General features: G+C 46.6%; 1 protein-coding gene across 1 annotated transcript in view; it reads left to right on the top strand.

Annotated features, from left to right (window-relative positions):
- Positions 1–11,397: 11,397 nt before the first annotated feature.
- The window catches only part of KAT2B (lysine acetyltransferase 2B), a 141,733-nt gene continuing 134,386 nt past the window's right edge, over positions 11,398–18,744 (top strand). The window contains exon 1 of the mRNA XM_033932862.1: positions 11,398–11,598. Coding sequence (XP_033788753.1) covers positions 11,398–11,598 — 201 coding nt within the window. The remainder of the gene's footprint in view (positions 11,599–18,744) is intronic.

The raw sequence follows: 18,744 nt of genomic DNA, 5'->3' as shown, positions 1-18,744 counted from the left end.
GGCCCTTTTTCTCCATTTTTCTCTTCTCTGCATTTATCTTCCTTTCTCTCACCCTCTAGTCCTTAGTCTACATTTTATTTCTGAACTACCTACTGGTTTTTACCATCTCCCTCTCATTTCCTCTCCAGTACTCCCATTGTCCCCTCTGCCTCTTCCTTCCCCAGTGACCTAAACCCCTCCACCTCCAATGGATTATAGGAGTCAAGGAAACATGGTTTCACTAGAGGCAGGTCTTGTCAACAAATCTGATCAGTTTCTTTGATTGGGTGACCAAAGAGTTAGAAGGAAGGACAGCACTGGGTGTGATGCATTTAGATTTTAGCAAAGCCTTTGACACAGTCCGCACAAGTGTCTAATAAATAAACTGAGTGCCCTTAGTATAGGTTCTAAATTGATGGACTAGTTTAGGAACTGGTAGAGTGGAAGATGACAAAGGACAACAGTAAACGGGGCTCACTCTGAGGAAAGGAATGTTACCAGTGGTGTGCTTCAAGGCTCAGTTATTGAGCCTGTTCTTTTTAACATTTTAGTAAGTGATATTGCTGAAGGGCTGTCTGGTAAAGTTTGCATCTTTGTGGTAAATACCAAAATCTGCAATAGGGTAGACAACCCTGATGGTGTGGATAACATGAGGAAGGGCTGAAATCTGGCAGGCAAAATTTAATGTTAAGAAATGCAGGGTAATGAATTTGGGCTGCAAAAACCTCAGGGAACGGTACAGTTTAGGGGATGAAGAACTTTTGTGCATGACAGAGAAATGAGACTTAGGTGTGATTGCATGTGATGTTCTTAAGGTGGCCAAACAGGTACAAAAGGTGACAGTGAAAGGTAGAAGGATGCTTGGGTACATAAGGAGAGGAATGGATGGTAGAAAAAATGAGGGAGATCTTGCCTCACCAATTTGCTTGACTCACCAATTTGCTTGTCTTCTTTGAAGGTGTGAATAAACATGTGGATGTAGTGTATCTAGATTTTCAGAAAACTTTTGATGAAGTTCCTCATGAGAGACACTTCAGAAAATTAAAGAGTCATGGGGATAGGTGGCAAATTGGTTGTCAGATAGAAAACAGAGGGAAGGGTTAAAATGGTCATTTTTCTCAATGGAGGAGATTAAACAGTGGAGGGCCGCAGGGGTCTGTACTGGAACCGGTGCTATTCAACTTATTTATAAATGATCTGGAAATTGTAATGACGAGTGAGGTTATTAAATTTGCAGATGACACTAAACTGTTCAAAGTTGTTAAAACGCATGTGGATTGTGAAAAATTGCAGGCAGACCTTAGAAAATTGGGTGTCCAAGTGGCAGATGAAATTTAATGTGGACAAATGCAAAGTGATGCACATTGGGAAGAATAACCCGAATCACAGTTATCGGATGCTAGAGTCCATCTTGGGGGTTAGCACCCAAGAAAAGGATCTGGGTGTCATCATAGACAATACGATGAAACCTTCCACCCAATGTGCCACCGCGGCCAAAATAGCAAACAGGATGCTAGGAATTATTAGAAAAGGGATGGTTAACAAGACTAAGAAGGTTATAATGCCCCTATATCGCTCCATGGTGCGACCTCCTCGTATTCTTACCTTCTATGTATCCTTTTCCTGTAATTATTGTATTTCATCATTACTTACCCATTGTTTTCATGTCCAGTCCATAATTTGTCTTGTCGATATGCCTTTGTAAGTATCTCCCCCTTGCCTTTAATATTGTAAAACGCTTAGAATTTATGATAGGCATTTCAACAGATTTTAATAAAACTTGGAAGAAAGATATAGTGGCGCTAGAAAAGGTTCAAAGAAGAGCGACCAAGATGATAAAGGTGATGGAACTCCTCTCTTATGAGGAAAGACTATAAAGGTTAGGGCTCTTCTGCTTGGAAGAGTTGGCTGAGGAGACTAGGGGACACACAAAGTTACAGGGAAATACTTTTAAAACCAATAGGAGGAAATTTTTTTTCACTCAGAGAATAGTTAAGCTCTGGAATGCATTGCCAGAGGTTGTGGTAAGAGCCGATAGCATAGCTGGTTTTAAGAAAGGTTTGGACAATTTCCTGGAGGAAAAGTTTATAGTCTGTTATTGAGAAAAAGACATGGGGGAAGCCACTGCTTGCCCTGGATTAGTAGCATGGAATATTGCTACTCCTTGGGTTTTAACCAAGTACTAGTGACCTGGATTGGCCACCGTGAGAACAGGCTACTAGGCTTGATGGACCATTGGTCTGACCCAGTAAGGCTATTCTTATGTTCTTAGGTAATGATGCCCCTGTATAAGACTCTGGTGACTGCACCTTCAAAAAGATATAAGCAGGATGGAGAAGGTCCAGAGGAAGACTACTAAAATGGTCCGTGGTCTTCATCATAAACTGGCCTTTATCTGCCTTCATTGTTCTATGTTTCCTTGGTCCCATTTCCATCCTCTATACAAACCCTTTTAGCCCTCGTCTACCCTCCACTGCCACTTATCACCCTATCAGTCCCAGCTCCATCCCTGTCTCTCTTTCCTTCTCCTGCCAAGGCCATTCTTATATCACTTTCTCTGTACCCCATGTCCTATTGCCATTCTTTAACCATCTTTTTAATCCCATTTCTGCCCTCATTCAACCCCTTCAGAGATCCATCCCTTTCCTCTCATACCTTCCAATACCCCCATTCCTTTTCAATGTCTCTCATCCTTTCTCCACTCTTCCAGCTCATTTACATTGTCTTAACCTTTACTATATCATTTATTTTATTTATTTATTTATTCAATTTTCTATGCCATTCTCCCAGGAGAGCTCAGAACGATTTACATGAGTTTCAGGTACTTGAGCATTTTTCCCTGTCTACCCTGCCGGGCTCACAATCTATCTAATGTACCTGGGGCAATGGGGGGATTAAGTGACTTGCCCAGGGTCACAAGGAGAAGTGTGGGTTTAAACCCACAACTCTTAAACCCACAACTCCAGGGTGCTGAGGCTGTAGCTTTTAACCTCTGCGCCACACCCTCCCTCTCTCTCATCCCCTTTTCTTGCCCCTCATCTCTTATCTGTCATTTTATACCTCCACTCATACCTAAAATTTGCAAAGTATTCACTATCCCCTCAAAATTCCAACTGCATTTCTCCAAATTCCCTGCTGCGCTCACCAATACTCTCCCCATTCAATCACCAAGTCCCAGTCTCATCTTCCCCTTCTCCCCCAGCCCAACTACCCCAATCATATCCATCATCTGAACTGCACCCTTCTTATTCATCTTCTGCTCTATTCCCCTTCTCTCCACTCAGCCTAGTCCCATCTAGTTTCTGCTCTGTTCTCCATACTTCCACCCCTAGCCCCATCTATTTTCTGATATGCTCCCCCTTCTCTCCACACACACGGCTCCTAGCCCCATCTTCTGCTCTGTTCTCTTCTCCACCCCCCCCACAACCCTGTCCACCTTCTATTCCAGACATGGGCAAACTATGGCCTGCAGGCCATATCCGGCCCGTTTGTTTTTTTAATCTGGCCCACCAACCATCTGAACCCTGCTGACCCCGAGCCCTACATAACTCCCTCCAGAGCAGCGTCGGGCCAGCAGCACTCTAAACGTGGCCTTCTCTCATTGGGGAATTCCCTCTGTCACATCACTGATAATGTCATCAGTAACGCAGTGCACGGAAGGCCCTGACGAGAGAAGGCCGCAAAGCAGCCTGTTTAGAGTGCTACCGGCCCGATGCTGCTCTGGAAGGAGGTATGTAGGGCTCGCGGTCAGTGGGGTTCAGATGGGAGGGAAAGATGGAGGGTCAGAGGGGGTTCAGCTGCACGGCGGTTGCTCAAGTGATGGGAGGGAGGGAGGGAAGGATGGAAGCTGGGCAAGGGTTCTGCTGCACGAGGGAAGGATAAAAGCTGGGCAAGGATTCTGCTGCACAGGGGGATGGGAGGGATAGAGGAATAGAAAGATGCTCTTGGTCCAGCCCCTCTGTCAAATTTAAGAATCTATTGTGGCCCACGAGTCAAAAAGTTTGCCCACCCCTGTTTTACTCCATTCTCTTCCACTCTCCCCACACCCAATAGCCCCATCCATATTCTGTTACATTCCTCTCACCCACACCCACATCCCCTAGTCCATTCACCTTCTGTTTTCCAGTAACTCCTATTTGACTTTTTCTCTCCATGTCCACCATCATTCCCTGTTTTCCTATGTCTTATCCATCACCTCCCCTCTATGTCCCTGTCCCTATTCCCCCATGTTCAGTATCTGCTATGTCCCCACCCCTCGGGCAACCTTTAAGACATAAAGAGCCACTTGGACCCGTTTTCGAAAAGAAAAAAAAACTTGGAGCCGCAAAACCATTATAAAACAAATCTAACACTGCATATATTGTTTCTTATCTTAATGCTATATACAGGATCACTAAATTGAAAATAAAATCATTTTTCCTACCTTTGCTATTTGGTGATTTCATGAGTCTCTGGTTGCACTTTCTTCTTCTGACTGTGCATCCAATCTTTCTTCCTTTCTTTCAGCCTCCTGTATGTTTCCTCTCCTCCAGACCTCATTCTCTCCCCCAACTTTTTTCTTTCTGTCTCCCTGTTCCCCCTTCTTTCTGTCTCCGTGCCCTCCCCCAAGCCACTCGGTTTGCTGCCACCGCAATCGGGGAACAGCCCCCAAGCCACCGCCGTCCCAAGCTTTCCCAGCAGAAGTGTTGCGCTGACCAGCATTCCGCTCCCTGACGTCAATTCTGACGTAGGAGAGGAAGTTCCGGGCCAACAAGGCATTTCTCCTCATTCCATCCAGCCTGAGCCCCATCTCTCCTTGATCCAGCATTTCCCTTCTGTGTCTGTCAGAATTACCATTCCACCTATTTTCCAGCATCACCCTTCTTTGTGTCCATCTCACCTATATCCCTATCTCACCACTTTTTCAGAATCTTCATTTGTCTCTGTCCTTATCTTTACGCCATGTTCACCATTTGCCCTTTCAATGTCTTTATCTCCCCCCCCCCACTTTTTTCAGCATTACTTCTATGTCTCTATTTCACCTCCTCTTCATGTCCCCTCTGTATCTCTATCCTTATTCAGTAGGTCCTGCTTACCCTTTCTCTTCTTTGTGTCACTATCTCCATTTTCAGCTTTCCCCCCCTTTTCCTTTGTTACTGCACCCTGTAGCTAGAATCTTTCCACCCTCCCTCCACTCCGGCCCAGCCCAGTATGAATATTTCCTTTTGTTTCCCTCCCCTCTCTCTTTCTCTCTCTCTTCTCCTCCCTCACCCACGAGTCCTGCATCTGGCCCTCTCCCTTCTACCTGCACCTGGCAACACCCCCCTGCTCCACGGCTCTCTTCAGCAACTTGTCAACGGCGGTGATCAAGACAAGCTACCGACATCGAGGCCTTCCCTCTACGAGTCCCGCCTTTGTGGAAAAAGGAAGTTGAAACAAGCGGGACTCGCAGAGGGTAGGCCCCTACGTCAGAAGCTTGTGTCGATCGCTGCTGCTGAGTTGCCGAAGAGAGCCGCGGAGCAGGGGATGTGGCCGGAAGCAGGTAGAAGGGAGAGGGAGATAGGAAGGCTGTAGATCTCCGGAGCATGACACCGACCCCGGCCAGGATGATTTCTTTTTCAGGCACCTTACAAGTCCAGCGTCGCAGCGGGAAATAGCCATGCTGAGCAGTGAGCTCAGCACTACACAGATGAAAGCCTTGCTTGCTGATTGGTCCGGCGGCACGGTGGGGGCGGGGCCGCCGGACCAATCAGCAAGCAAGGCTTTCATCTGTGTATGTGCTGAGCTCACTGCTCAGCATGGCTATTTCCCGCCGCGACGCTGGACTTGTAAGGTGCATGCCTGCGTGACACACTACCGGAGCCGCAGCAAAGGTGGAAAAGAGCCGCATGCGGCTCTGGAGCCGCAGGTTGCCGACCCCCCTCAGCCTTATTTTCATTTTCCTGCATTCCCACCCCAGGGCCAGCATCTCTCTTTTTCTCCCCTGCCCCATCCCCTTGGTACTACATCTCTCTCCCCCTCCCTGGATCCATCATTTTCCCATCTTTCTCCCACCCCTCATTCCAGCATGTCTCTCTCTCTCTCTTCCTTAACTCCTCATCCTTACTTTCTTCCCCCTCCCCTTACCCCATAATGTGGCATCTTTTATGCCATTTTCTCTTCCCTAACCACAGGTGTGACATATTTTTCTCTCTCTCCTTCTATACCCTGACAGAGACAGCCAGCATCACTCTCCCTCCTCTTCTCTGTGCTGCAATCCTCCAAACTTCCAGTCTGCTGGTAACATTTGTGCTACCTTCAGCCTATGCAAGAAGCCTTCTTTCTGCCAGCATTCTGCCTATATGGAAATGTGGTTGGGGGAGAGGGGGAGCAATACTAGACCCTGTGGGGGTATGAAAGGAGACAGAGATGTGCCTGGGGTGATAACAGAAGAAAAAGCACAGTTACTTACCGTAACAGTTGTTATCCAGGGACAGCAGGCAGATATTCCCACACATGGGTGACGTCACCGACGGAGCCCCGCAGCGGACAGCTTCAAAAGCAAACTTGCTTGAAGATCTCGATCTTTCGAGTGCTGCAGCGCGCATGCGCGCGTGCCTTCCCGCCTGAACTAGGGGGCGCATCTCCTGTGAGGATCCTCAGTTCAGATACCTTGCTAAGAAACCAACCAGGGGAGGTGGGAGGGTTGTGGGAATATCTGCCTGCTGTCCCTGGATAACAACTGTTACGGTAAGTAACTGTGCTTTATCCCAGGACAAGCAGGCAGCATATTCCCACACATGGGTGACCTCCAAGCTAAGTAGAAAGGGATGGAGGGAAGTTGGCAAGTTACGAAAAAAGATTTTGCAAAACAGATTGGCCGAATTGGCCATCCCTCCTGGATAAAGAATCCAGACAGTAATGAGAGGTAAAAGTATGAACCGAGGACCAAGTGGCAGCCTTACAGATTTCCTCAATAGGTGTTGATTGGAGGAAAGCTACAGATGCTGCCATAGCTCTAACTTTGTGGCCCGTCACTCGACCTTGCAGAGGAAGACCAGCCTGAGTATAGCAGAAAGAAATGCAAGCAGCCATCCAGTTGGAGATGGTGCGTTTCGAGATAGGACGACCCAACCTGTTCGGGTCAAAGGAGATGAAAAGTTGAGGAGATGTCCTGTGAAGTTGAGTGCGTTGGAGGTAGAAAGCTAAGGCACGTTTACAGTCCAATGTATGAAGAGCCGCTTCCCCAGGATGAGAGTGAGGCTTTGGAAAAAACACAGGAAGAACAATAGACTGATTGATGTGAAATTCTGAAACAACTTTAGGTAAGAATTTAGGATGAGTACGGAGGACCACCTTGTCATGATGAAAAACTGTGAAGGGTGGATCTGCAACCCAAAGCTTGTAAACTTACTGACTCTTCGAGCAGATGTGAGGGCAATGACGAACACAGCTTTCCAAGTGAGATATTTGAGGTGAGCTTTGTCAAGTGGTTCAAAAGGAGGTTTCATCAGTTGAGCCAGAACAACATTGAGATCCCAAACCACTGGAGGTGGTTTAAGTGGTGGATGGAGATTAAGAAGTCCTTTCATGAAGCGAGAAACCATAGGATGTGCAGAAAGAGGTTTCCCATCTAGAGGCTGATGAAAAGCAGCTATAGCACTATGATGGACTCGAATAGATGTAGTTTGAAGTCCAGATTGTGACAAATGAAGTAAGTAGTCCAGAACTGATGTCAAGGAGGAAGATCTGGGCATTAAGTGACGTGTAGAACACCAAGCAGAGAATCTAGTCCACTTCTGGCCATAACATTGTCGAGTTGATGGCTTCCTGGAAGCAAGTAAAATATCCTGAACAGACGGAGAAAATTGATAAAAGTCTGTTATGCAGAGAGGTACCAAGCTGTTAAATGTAGAGACTGCAGATTGGGATGAAGCAAGGATCCGTGACTCTGCGTGAGTAGAGAGGGAAATACTGGTAGAAGAAGAGGCTCCCTGGTGCTGAGTTGAAGTAGAAGGGAGAACCAAGGTTGTCTGGGCCACCGAGGAGCTATCAGAATCATGGTGGCATGTTCTGACTTCAGTTTGACTAGAGTCTTGAGAATCAGAGGAAACGGAGGAAAAGCATAAAGGAACTGATTCCTCCAGTCCAGTAGAAACGCATCCGCTTTGAGACGTTGAGGGGCATAGATGCGGGAGCAAAATTGAGGCAGTTTGAAGTTGAGAGGTGACGCAAACAGATCTATCTGCGGAGTTCCCCAACGGGCAAAGATTTGGCGAAGAGTTGGAGAATTGAGTGTCCATTCGTGAGGCTGTAGAAGACGACTCAATTTGTCCACCAAATAATTGTGTTGACCCTGAATATAAACAGCTCTGAGGTAGATGTTGTGAAGAATTGCCCAATGCCACAATTTCAGAACTTCTTGACAGAGGAAGTGAGATCCCGTCCCTCCCTGTTTGTTGACATAATACATGGCTACTTTGATTGTCTGTACGTACAAGAATCACCATGTCGTGAAGGAGATGTTGAAAGGCTTTGAGAGCATAGAGTATCGCTCTGAGTTCCAACAGATTGATATGACACAGACGGTCTGCTGAAGTCCATAGACCTTGAGTGCGGAGACCGTCCACATGAGCTCCCCAAGCGTATGTTGATGAGTCGGTTGTGAGGACTTTCTGATAAGGAAGAGGGTGGAACAGCAAGCCTCTGGAAAGATTCAAAGAGAGCATCCACCAACGGAGAGACTTCCGCAATGAAGGAGTTATGGAAATCAGTCGAGATGGTGGATCCACTGTTTGCTGCCATTGAGATGCCAGTGTCCATTGAGGAATACGGAGGTGAAGTCTGGCAAAAGGAATCACATGAACTGTAGAAGCCATGTGACTGAGCAGAACCATCATCTTTCGTGCTGGAACGGATGGAAGGTGGAAGACTTGCTGAGAAATCTGAAAAAGTGCATCCTGACGTGGTTTGTGGAAGGTAGGCTCTCAGATTGATAGTGTCCAGAGTTGCTCCTATGAACTGGAGAGATTGAGAGGGATGTCAACTGAGATTTGGGAAAGTTGATGTGAAATCCTCCCAAACTTTGAAGAAAAAGAATAGTCTGTTGGGTCGCTGCAATAACCTCTGAAAAAGAGGGAGCTTTGATGAGCCAGTCGTCGAGGTATGGAAATACTTGGAGACCCTGGTTGCGAAGAGCTGCAGCCATCACCACCAGACATTTTGTGAAAACTCTGGGAGAAGAAGCCAACCCGAAGGGGAGAACTCGGTATTGCAGATGAAGGCTTCCTACTTGAAATCTGAGGTACTTGCGAAATGCTGGATGAATGGGGATATGAGTATACGCCTCTTTGAGATCGAGGGAACACATCCAATCCCTTTGGTCCATTAAGGAATACAAAGTCGGCAGAGTGAGCATTCGAAATTTCTCTTTGACTAGGTATTTGTTGAGAGCTCTGAGATCCAGGATAGGTCGCAAATCCCCCATCTTCTTGGGAACTAGGAAATAATGGGAATAGAATCCCAAGTTCCTTTGTGGAAGAGGAACCTCCTCCACAGCTCTCAGGCGAAGAAGAGCCCGGAGCTTCTTGAAGCAGAATGGGGAAGGTTGCGACAGATTGGAAGGACACTCTCTTGGGATGGCGATCTGGGAGGCACCTGAAGGAACCGAAGAGAGTATCCCTCTTGTAGAATGGTAAGCACCCAGAGATCTGATGTAATGAGCTTCCACTGGTGATAAAAGTGGGAAAGGCGACCCCCTATGGGGAGGAGAGAATTTGGAAACAGAGATATTGGAATGCTCAGGCTGAGACTGTCAAAAAGACTGAGCTGGTTTGGTGGCAGCGGGAGTCTGAGACTTTTGCTGGCGCTGTTGTTGCGGAGGACGACAAGGAGGATGCCTGGAAAAAGCAGGGGTCGTTTACTGAGGATAACGACGTGGAGTTTTTTTAAAACCTCTAGTTGGTGTAGGTTTAGGTTTTGGTCTGATGAGGGAAGCAAAAGAGCGTTCATGTTCTGAAAGACGCTTAGTAGCTGCTTCAATAGAATCATCAAACAATTCATTCCCCTGACAAGGAAGATTCGCCAATCGATCTTGAAGATTGAGATCCATGTCAACAATGCGTAACCATGCTAAACGACGCATGGCTACAGCAAAGGCAGAGACACGAGAAGAGAGTTCAAATGCATCATAGGAAGCTTGTAACATGAAGAGTCGTAATTGAGAAAGAGCTTGAGAATGAGTTTAAATTCAGAAAGACGAGTTGTGGAGATATCGGGTAAAAAGATGGCAATATATTCAGAAAGCTGGTTGAAGTAAGATGTAAAAATGTAGCTATAATTAAGAACTCTATTTGCCATCATAGAGTTCTGGTATAAACGGCGACCAAACTTATCCATGGTACGACCTTCTCTGCCGGGAGGAACGAATGCGTAGATTTTAGAAGGATGTGCTTTCTGTCAAGATGATTCCACTACCAGGGGACTGATGAGAGAAGTTGAGATTTTTCATAACTTTTACAGGGAACTGTTTGATAACTAGATTCCAATTTAGATGGGATGGCAGTGATGGAATAAGGAGTCTCCATGTTATGAGCAAAGGTTTGTTTGAGCACAGGAGTCATTGGTAAATGTAATGACTCTTTAGGTGGATGAGGAAGCTCCATATCTGCTAAATATTCAGGAGTGTATTTTGAATCTGAATGAAGATCTAGTTTGAGAGCTTGTCCCATATCAAATATAAATTTGGCAAATGAAATGGATTTGGAATCAGATGCTTCCTCAGGAGAGACACTTCGAGATTTAGGAAGTGCTGAGTAGGAAGGAGAAGCCTCTCTGGAATATGGTGAGAGTGGTTCTGATTCAAGACATAGAGTTATAGAAGAAGCTGTACTGTGTGGTGGAGTAAGAGAATGTTTTCTCTTAAGACTCCTGGAGGGAGAAGTACCAGGTGTGCGTGGTACCGAATGGGTCGAAGTCTGAGGAGAAGTGTCTCGACGAGTGGTCTTCAACTGTGGAGTCTTCGGTCGAGAAGGACTTCGAGTCGATGCTCAGTGGTGTCGAGATCCGTGCTTCGATTTTGAAGAGTGAGGCAGCAAGGTCTCAGTGTCCAAAGCAGAAGACTCCCTTCGAAGCTTGGAAGCAAGGTGTTTCGAATGCTTCGAGCGATGCTTCGGAGGAGATGAGTCCGGAGAAGAATCCGAAGAAGGTGTTCGTTTCGGAGTCCGGGATCGGCCTCGAGACACTGGAAGCTGTGGTTGGGTGACAGGCTGATCCACCCGAGGCAAGGTCGAGGACGGAACCAATTGAGCCACCAATGAGGAAATCTGAGTGGTCAAGATAGATTTTAGCATGTCCTCCAGCATCGGCACCGAGACAGAAGGTTCTGGCCTCGTAGGTGCAGCAGTACGCTCCGAAGAGGGCGACCTCAAAGGTGAGTATTCCCTTATCTTGGAGGTACGCATGGAAGATGGACGTGAAGAGGACTCTGGTGGCTTCTTAGGTACGGCACCTGAAATAGAACCAGGAGACTTACCCCCTATGGAAGGTTTCACCGAAGTCACTGTCTTCGAGGGCATCAAAGGAGGCAAGGTCGAGGCTTTCGAGACCGAGGCTCCAGCCAGAACCAGGGTCGAAGCCTTCGAGACCGTGAACGTCGATGGTGTAGGAGTCGAAGCCTTCGAGACTGGGGCAGCCGCCGCGGTCGAGGCCGGATCCGAAGATTGCTCCATGTCTCCAAAAAGTTGAAAAAATTGGGTGCACCGGCGTCGAAAGGCCCGTGGAGTTAGAGTGAAGCAACGATGACAATCCTCTGGGAAATGGGTCGGACCCAGGCACTGAAGACAGCGGCAGTGGGGATCGGTGACCGAAATCACACGATTGCACTGACGACAGCGTTTAAACCCGGTAAGGGGCCGGGACATAGAAAAAATAAAGTCCGTGTCGAACGGAAGGAGCAATTGGGCCTAGGCCCAAGGCTCACTGGCCGGACAAGAAAAAAAAGAAACAAAAATTATGTTTGTTTGTTTTTTTAAAAATATTTTTATATAAAGAAAAAAGAAAAGGAGAAATAGAAAAGCACAGCGACCGAACTAATTGGAAAAAAAGAAACAGCCGCGGTGAAGAGAAGGCAAATTGCTGCAGAGATGAAGAAAAACGTGTCTTCTTGTCTCCGCGGAATTAAACGAACTGAGGATCCTCACAGGAGATGCGCCCCCTAGTTCGGGCAGGAAGGCACACGCGCATGCGCGCTGCAGCACTCGAAAGATCGAGATCTTCAAGCAAGTTTGCTTTCGAGGCTGTCCGCTGCGGGGCTCCGTCGGTGACGTCACCCATGTGTGGGAATATGCTGCCTGCTTGTCCTGGGATAATGAGGTGACAAGCCATTTGGGGGTTAATGCCCCCCAAACTACACCCATATATAAACTATTCTTCTCTTCAAGACTTGAATGCTTTGTGCCAGGCAAACTTCTATGGTCTGTACCCCAAAATTGGCAGGAAGAAACAAAGATTAAGTATACCAGTATTTAATCATGAAGAAGTGGAGCCTGTACAAAATGCCAGATTCAACTCTAGCCACCTTGTTGGACAGACTGGATGGACTGTGATGGTCTTTATCTGCCGACATTTACTATGTTTTAATGCAAGGTGTTTGCAAATCTTGCATAAAAGTCCTTGATATACAGTATAAAACCATAACATTGTAATAAGCTACAGCAAAGAAAATCTTACATAAGAACATAAAGAATCCATAATGAGTGAAACCAATGTTCATTGAGTTCAACATCCTATCTTGACAGTGATTGGCTGGATCACGACTAGTCAACAGACCCCAAAAAGCGATATTCATTCACTAATCATTAGGACTTCAGTAGGATTTGTAAATTCAGTAAAGCTATTTCATCTAGTTGGTTTTTAATGGAACAGAATTAGAGTAAGCCTATTACATATTCTATAGTAGACTTACCTTCTCTCACCAGAAAAGTTATCTTCCTCCATGCTACAAGTATCTACCTGAAATATGAACTACTGTTGATTGTGGTTGTTGCTATAGCAACTGCAGCCTTAGTCACAAGGTACAGGTGTTCATTGTTATGAATAAATTAAGCAACAATGTGCACCCTGGTGGTTATTAGTGGAGAATTACACTCTGGAACCCTGTAAAAAAAGAATACGAGAAACAAAACCAATGCTAGCTTTTCTTGTGAAGTCTAGCATTCTCTAATACCAAATTAAATGGCTACCAGTAATTTCTACTGGATTTCTAACCTTTACTTTCTAAGGACCACTCCCCCCCCCAAAAAAAAAAATCACAAAACAAAAGCACACAACCTCAAAAAACCAAAAGATCCTTTCTTATAGGTATTGAATGTTTGTTATTCCAGGAAATGTCAGTGGGCATCTGGTTCTTATAGTCACAATCCAAACTACTATACAGTACTTCCTTATGCAACCATTTAGGAAAAAAGGGGAAGAGGAAAGGCAAAGGCAACAGCTGTCCCAACAGTTCTTTTTCCTAATGTGATGGGATGGCTGGAGAGAGGAGAATGGGGTAAGATGGGGGAGAATGGAGGATCAAGTTCAGAAAAATTTCTACCAATAAATAAAAATGCCTTCCTCAAGGGTCTAAGTAGGACCATGGCTGTCTTAAATATAAAAGTCACAAAAAGGTCCAAGTAGTTAAGAGGCATTAGCCAACATTCATCACCTGCAGGAGTCCTTGTTGCAAAGAACTCCTCTCTGTGTCTCCTTGCCTGAGAGTCCTATAATAGAGAATGACACGGTGAAAAAATTGGTCCCCGTCACCGCCCCGTCCCCGTCTCACCATCCCCGTCACCGCCCCGTCCCCGTCTCACCATCCCCGTCACCCCGCCCCGTCCCCGTCTCACCATCCTCTTCACCGCCCCGTCACCGCCACTGCCACCCCATTCACCGCCCCGTCACCGCCACTGCAATCCCATTCACTTTTCTTTATTTACGTATAAAGGAAACAGTCTTTAAAACTTTAAAACTTAGTTAAATATTAGTTAATAACTATACAAAAACAAAACACGCAGAGAAAAAATTAATTAATAAAAATTCTCAAAAACTGACACATTTTGATCACTAAATTTAAAATAGTTATTTTTCATACAGTTTTTCAATCACTAATCTTCCACCACCCCTGGGGCTAGCAATGCAAAAACAAACACGACATGTACTTTAAATGCTGCCGTGATTAGCATAGTGACCGCGGCTACGGCTGCAAGTCTCCCCTCCCCCCAGCGATCATGGCAGGAGGGCACCCAACCCCTCCTGTAGACCCCCCCAACGGCCCTCCCGACAATCGCAGCAGAAGGGTACCCAACCCCTCCTGCCGGTCCTCCCAATGGCCTCCCCTAAGATCGCCGGCAGGAGGGTACCCAACCCCTCCTGCTGGACCCCCCCCCAACGAACCCTCCCACCCCGGAACCCCCTTAGTCTTACTTTCCAAGTTGGACCGGACGGCTCCTCACACGTATGGCCAGCAGGCTTGCCTCCGTCCAAATGAGGCGGGCCCGCCCCTACCCTGCCCAACCCACAGGATCCTAGGGCCTGATTGGTCTAGGCACCTAAAGCCACTCCCGCTATAGGAGGGGCCTTAGGTGCTTGGGCCAATCAGGCCCTAGGATCCTGTGGGTTAGGCAGGGGAGGGGAGGGGTGGGCCCGCCTCATTTGGACGGAGGCAGGCCTGCTGGCCAGACGAGCGAGGAGCTGTCCGGTCCAACTTGGAAAGTAAGACTAAGGGGGTTCCGGGGTGGGAGGGTTCGTTGGGGGGGTCCAGCAGGAGGGGTTGGGTACCCTCCTGCCGGCGATCTTAGGGGAGGCCATTGGGAGGCAGGGGAGGGGAGGGGCGGGCCCGCCTCATTTGGATGGAGGCAGGCCTGCTGGCCAGACGAGCGAGGAGCTGTCCGGTCCAACTTGGAAAGTAAGACTAAGGGGGGTTCCGGGGTGGGAGGGTTCGTTGGGGGGGGGGGGTCCAGCAGGAGGGGTTGGGTACCCTCCTGCCGGCGATCTTAGGGGAGGCCATTGGGAGGACCGGCAGGAGGGGTTGGGTACCCTTCTGCTGCGATTGGCAGGAAGGGTTGATCTGACAAATGAGGAGCACGGTGAAACACAGGGTAAATAGCGGTTCCTAGAAGGGGGTACATTGGCCCGCGGGGACAAACCTGTTCACCGTTTTCCGCGGTCGGTGAATGGCCTTGTCCCCGTAGCGACTGCTAGTTTTCTTCCCCGTTTTCGGCGGTGACCCGCGGCTTAAATGCGGTGGCCGCGGGTAAACCGTCACCGTGTCATTCTCTATCCTATAAGCACCCCTCCCCCTATACAATTAGGGTGAGACCACCTTGGTAGAACAGAATGATCATCTCTTTCAATGATCACAGAAAGGGATCTCCCCTTTCCGTTTAGGGCTGAAGTCCAAGTCTCTAGGAGTTCGTTCTCCACTTTAAAATGCCCTTTTTTCTGCAAATTAAAACACACATCAATCAATATGCAACTTAGGTCATTAAGTCTCTGTGGATGCTCATGCTGATCTGCTTTTCCTATTGTTTAGTATATAAAAAGTTCAGATGTATCGGGTAGCCTGTCCCCATCACAACCCACCTAACTCTTGCTGACTAGTACCTCCTAAAGCAGGGGTTCAACAAAAAGGCTACCATTACATCCACATCATCCTGGGGGCTATCTTCTGGGAAGCCTTCATCCCCATGACAGGACATATACCCCATCACAGACATCCAACAGCAAGAAACATCCAAGTCTAAAAAAAAGTTATTTTACTTAGACCTGTTTCAGTTACATCTAGGTACTAAAAGGTACTCTGATTAAGCAGCTAACAGGTATTATGGGCAGATAGTAGGTATGAGGAATAGCCTACTGGTTAGTGCAGAGGGCTGTAAACAAGGGGCCAGAGGTTCAATGCCTGGTTTACAGTCCACTGCACTGACCACTAGGCTGCCTTTCTACTCTAAAAGTACAACTGTGTAGCCATTTTTATAAAAATACTGTCTGATGACCCTGTCCCTATTTTCTTGGCATTTATATTTGGATGTTTGTTTGTAAAATGGCTGTTCATTTTGGATGTTCTGACGTATTTCCTGTTCAAACATGACTGTGAGATTGGGGGGGGAAGTTAAAATGTTATGAGCAGGACATCCCAATTCTGATTTGCATATTCTTTAAAGAATACTGTTCTTCTCTGGTACAAAAGTTTGTATGCAGTGTTTCTCAGGGTTTCCGCAACTGACATCGTGCTTGTTGCAGTTTTCCAGATATCGCTGTCTTATCAGGTAGAAATCAACATTTCAGCCGCTGTGGCTTTCTTCAGGGTATGCTGTGAGGTCTGTAGTTTGTCTTTTTAAATAGTGGGTCCACTGACCTGATTGGGAACATGGTCAGTTGGTCACAAATTTGAATTTTGGTGGGAAAGTCGGTCTCTTTTTTTTTTTTTTTCCTTAGATGGCTGAAATGTCGTTTTCTATCTGACAAGATGCAGCGAGACCCGGAAACCTGCAACATGCACGATGCCAGCTGCAGAAACCCTGAGAGAACATATACCGTAAACCAGCTTCACGGGGAGAACATCTTTATACTCACCAGACTTTTTCATTCTAGGGAGGGTGGGGAGTGAAGAAGAGACTAACTGACTTTTCCACCAAAATTCAGATTGCTGACCAACAGACTGCCCTGTTTCCAATCAGGTCAGTGCACAGGTGTCAGAATGGGGGAGTCTCCACAGGGAGCAAAGATGGAGAAGACGGAAAGTGAGGTAGAAGGTCAATTCACAGCAAAAACAAATCCTCACTCATCAAGGATAAATCTTCCAGAACTTCCACTGGAAAGTTTCTTCTTTTTCAGAAATCCAGACAGACAACTTAGATAATTCTTAATCTACGGTAAGTCCTCTCGATCTCAGGGCAGGAGCGGCTTCTCTTTATAAGTCCTGCCTTGAGATTGAGAGGACTTATAAAGAGAAGCCGCTCCTGCCCTGAGATCGAGAGGACTTATAAAGAGTGTCCCCCTTGGAACCCTTGAAAAAGCCTTTTTGAGGCGAAACAGGTCCCGTTGGGCTTTTATGTTGGGGCAAGCAATATCCATATATAATAAAGAAACAGATTAAGAATTATCTAAGTTGTCTGTCTGGATTTCTGAAAAAGAAGAAACTTTCCAGTGGAAGTTCTGGAAGATTTATCCTTGATGAGTGAGGATTTGTTTTTGCTGTGGAGTCCACAGGGACCATGACCTCCCCAAAAATTGGTAATCAGAAATATGGCTCTCCTGACTCCCCACCTCCCTGCCGCTGTGATTTAAATTCTTTGGGTAGCCGCCGGTGGTGCAATGAAGCCAGGCCCCCTGCCTGCCCCAGAAGAGTTCTTTCTGCAGTGGCCTGCCTAATCAGGAAGAGGAAGTACTGCAGAAAGAACACTTCCAGGGCAGGACGGTGGCAGGAGTCTCACTTCATTGTGCTGCAAGCTGCCTGAAGATTTTAAATTACAGTTGCGGGGAGGTGGTAGGTAGGGGAGTCAGGAACTGGGGAGAGGTCATACCACATGATCCAACTGAGAAGGGGGTGCTGGGGTTCGGAATGAGGGAAGGACAGATGCTGCACGGGCTGGGATCTGGGAAAGACAGATTCTGCACATGTTGGGGTTTAGGGAGAAAAACAGAGATGCAAGGGTGGGGTGGTGGAAATGGATAGAGATGCTGCTGGTGGGTGAGGGAAGAGAAAAAGAGAATTTTTGGACATAGGTGTATAGAGTGGGAGGGAAAACGATGGTATACAAGGGAAAAGGAAGAAAGAGAGAATTGTTGGACATCATAGTGGTGGAGAGGGAGGGAGAGAGGGATGACACAAAGAAGGGAATGATGTCAGATTCCAGAGAAGGGTGATGGAAGAAGGGGAAGAGAGAGATGCCAGACCATGGAAAGAAAGGGAAAGGAGGGGGAAGATATGCCAGACTGCAGGAAGGAGAGAAGAAAAATCTTAGACTATGGGAAGAGGGAGGGACGGAGAGAGAGACAGAGAGATGCCAGACCATGGGAGATTCCAGGTTATGGAAAGAAAAGGAGAAAGATGTCAGACCATAGGAGGGGGGAAGAGGGAAGACAGATGTCTGACCACAGGAGAGATGAGATGGTGCACACAATGGGTATGGCAGGGAAGAGTTAAGAAGAAATGCTTCTTATGGATAGATGAGAATAGGGGAGAAGAAAGGAGAGAGGAGATGGTACACATGGATAGATGGAAGGGAAGGTATGGAAAACATTTTGAGAAGCAGAAAAATGAAAGAAAGTTGAATGTTGGGCAGAAAGTGAAAGAGAAAAACATCAAATGGATAAGGCGGGCCCTGGATACACAGTTAAGTGCACAGACAGAAGGAAGTGCAGCTAGAGACTGGAAAAAATGGTTAGGAAAAAAATATTTTTCACTTCGTTTCTGAAATCAAGATGAGATGGCTGACTGTAACACAGGCAATTGCATTTTTTAATATTTGCCCATAACATCCTTGTTCAGGGATCCCTGGGAAAGGTATTCTTATTGAAACAATGACCGTGTGGGGTCTTTTTCCTTGTTTTATATGCAAAATTGAACTGTCTGATACATGTGATTTCTATCTGCGGATGGCAAGTTGACATCAGCAGTTTCTTCTCTTTTGGTTTTCTTAGAAAAATAAAAATCACCAGACAACAAAGGTAGGGGAAATGATTTTATTTTCAATTTAGCAATTGAAATGTGTCAGTTTTGAGAATTAACATCTGCTGTCTATATTTTGCACTGTTCAGGAATAA

Source organism: Geotrypetes seraphini, chromosome 2 (assembly GCF_902459505.1).
Source record: "Geotrypetes seraphini chromosome 2, aGeoSer1.1, whole genome shotgun sequence".
NCBI lineage: Eukaryota > Metazoa > Chordata > Amphibia > Gymnophiona > Dermophiidae > Geotrypetes > Geotrypetes seraphini.
The sequence above is the reverse complement of the archived record's forward strand: the minus strand, read 5'-3'. Positions and strand labels throughout refer to the sequence as shown.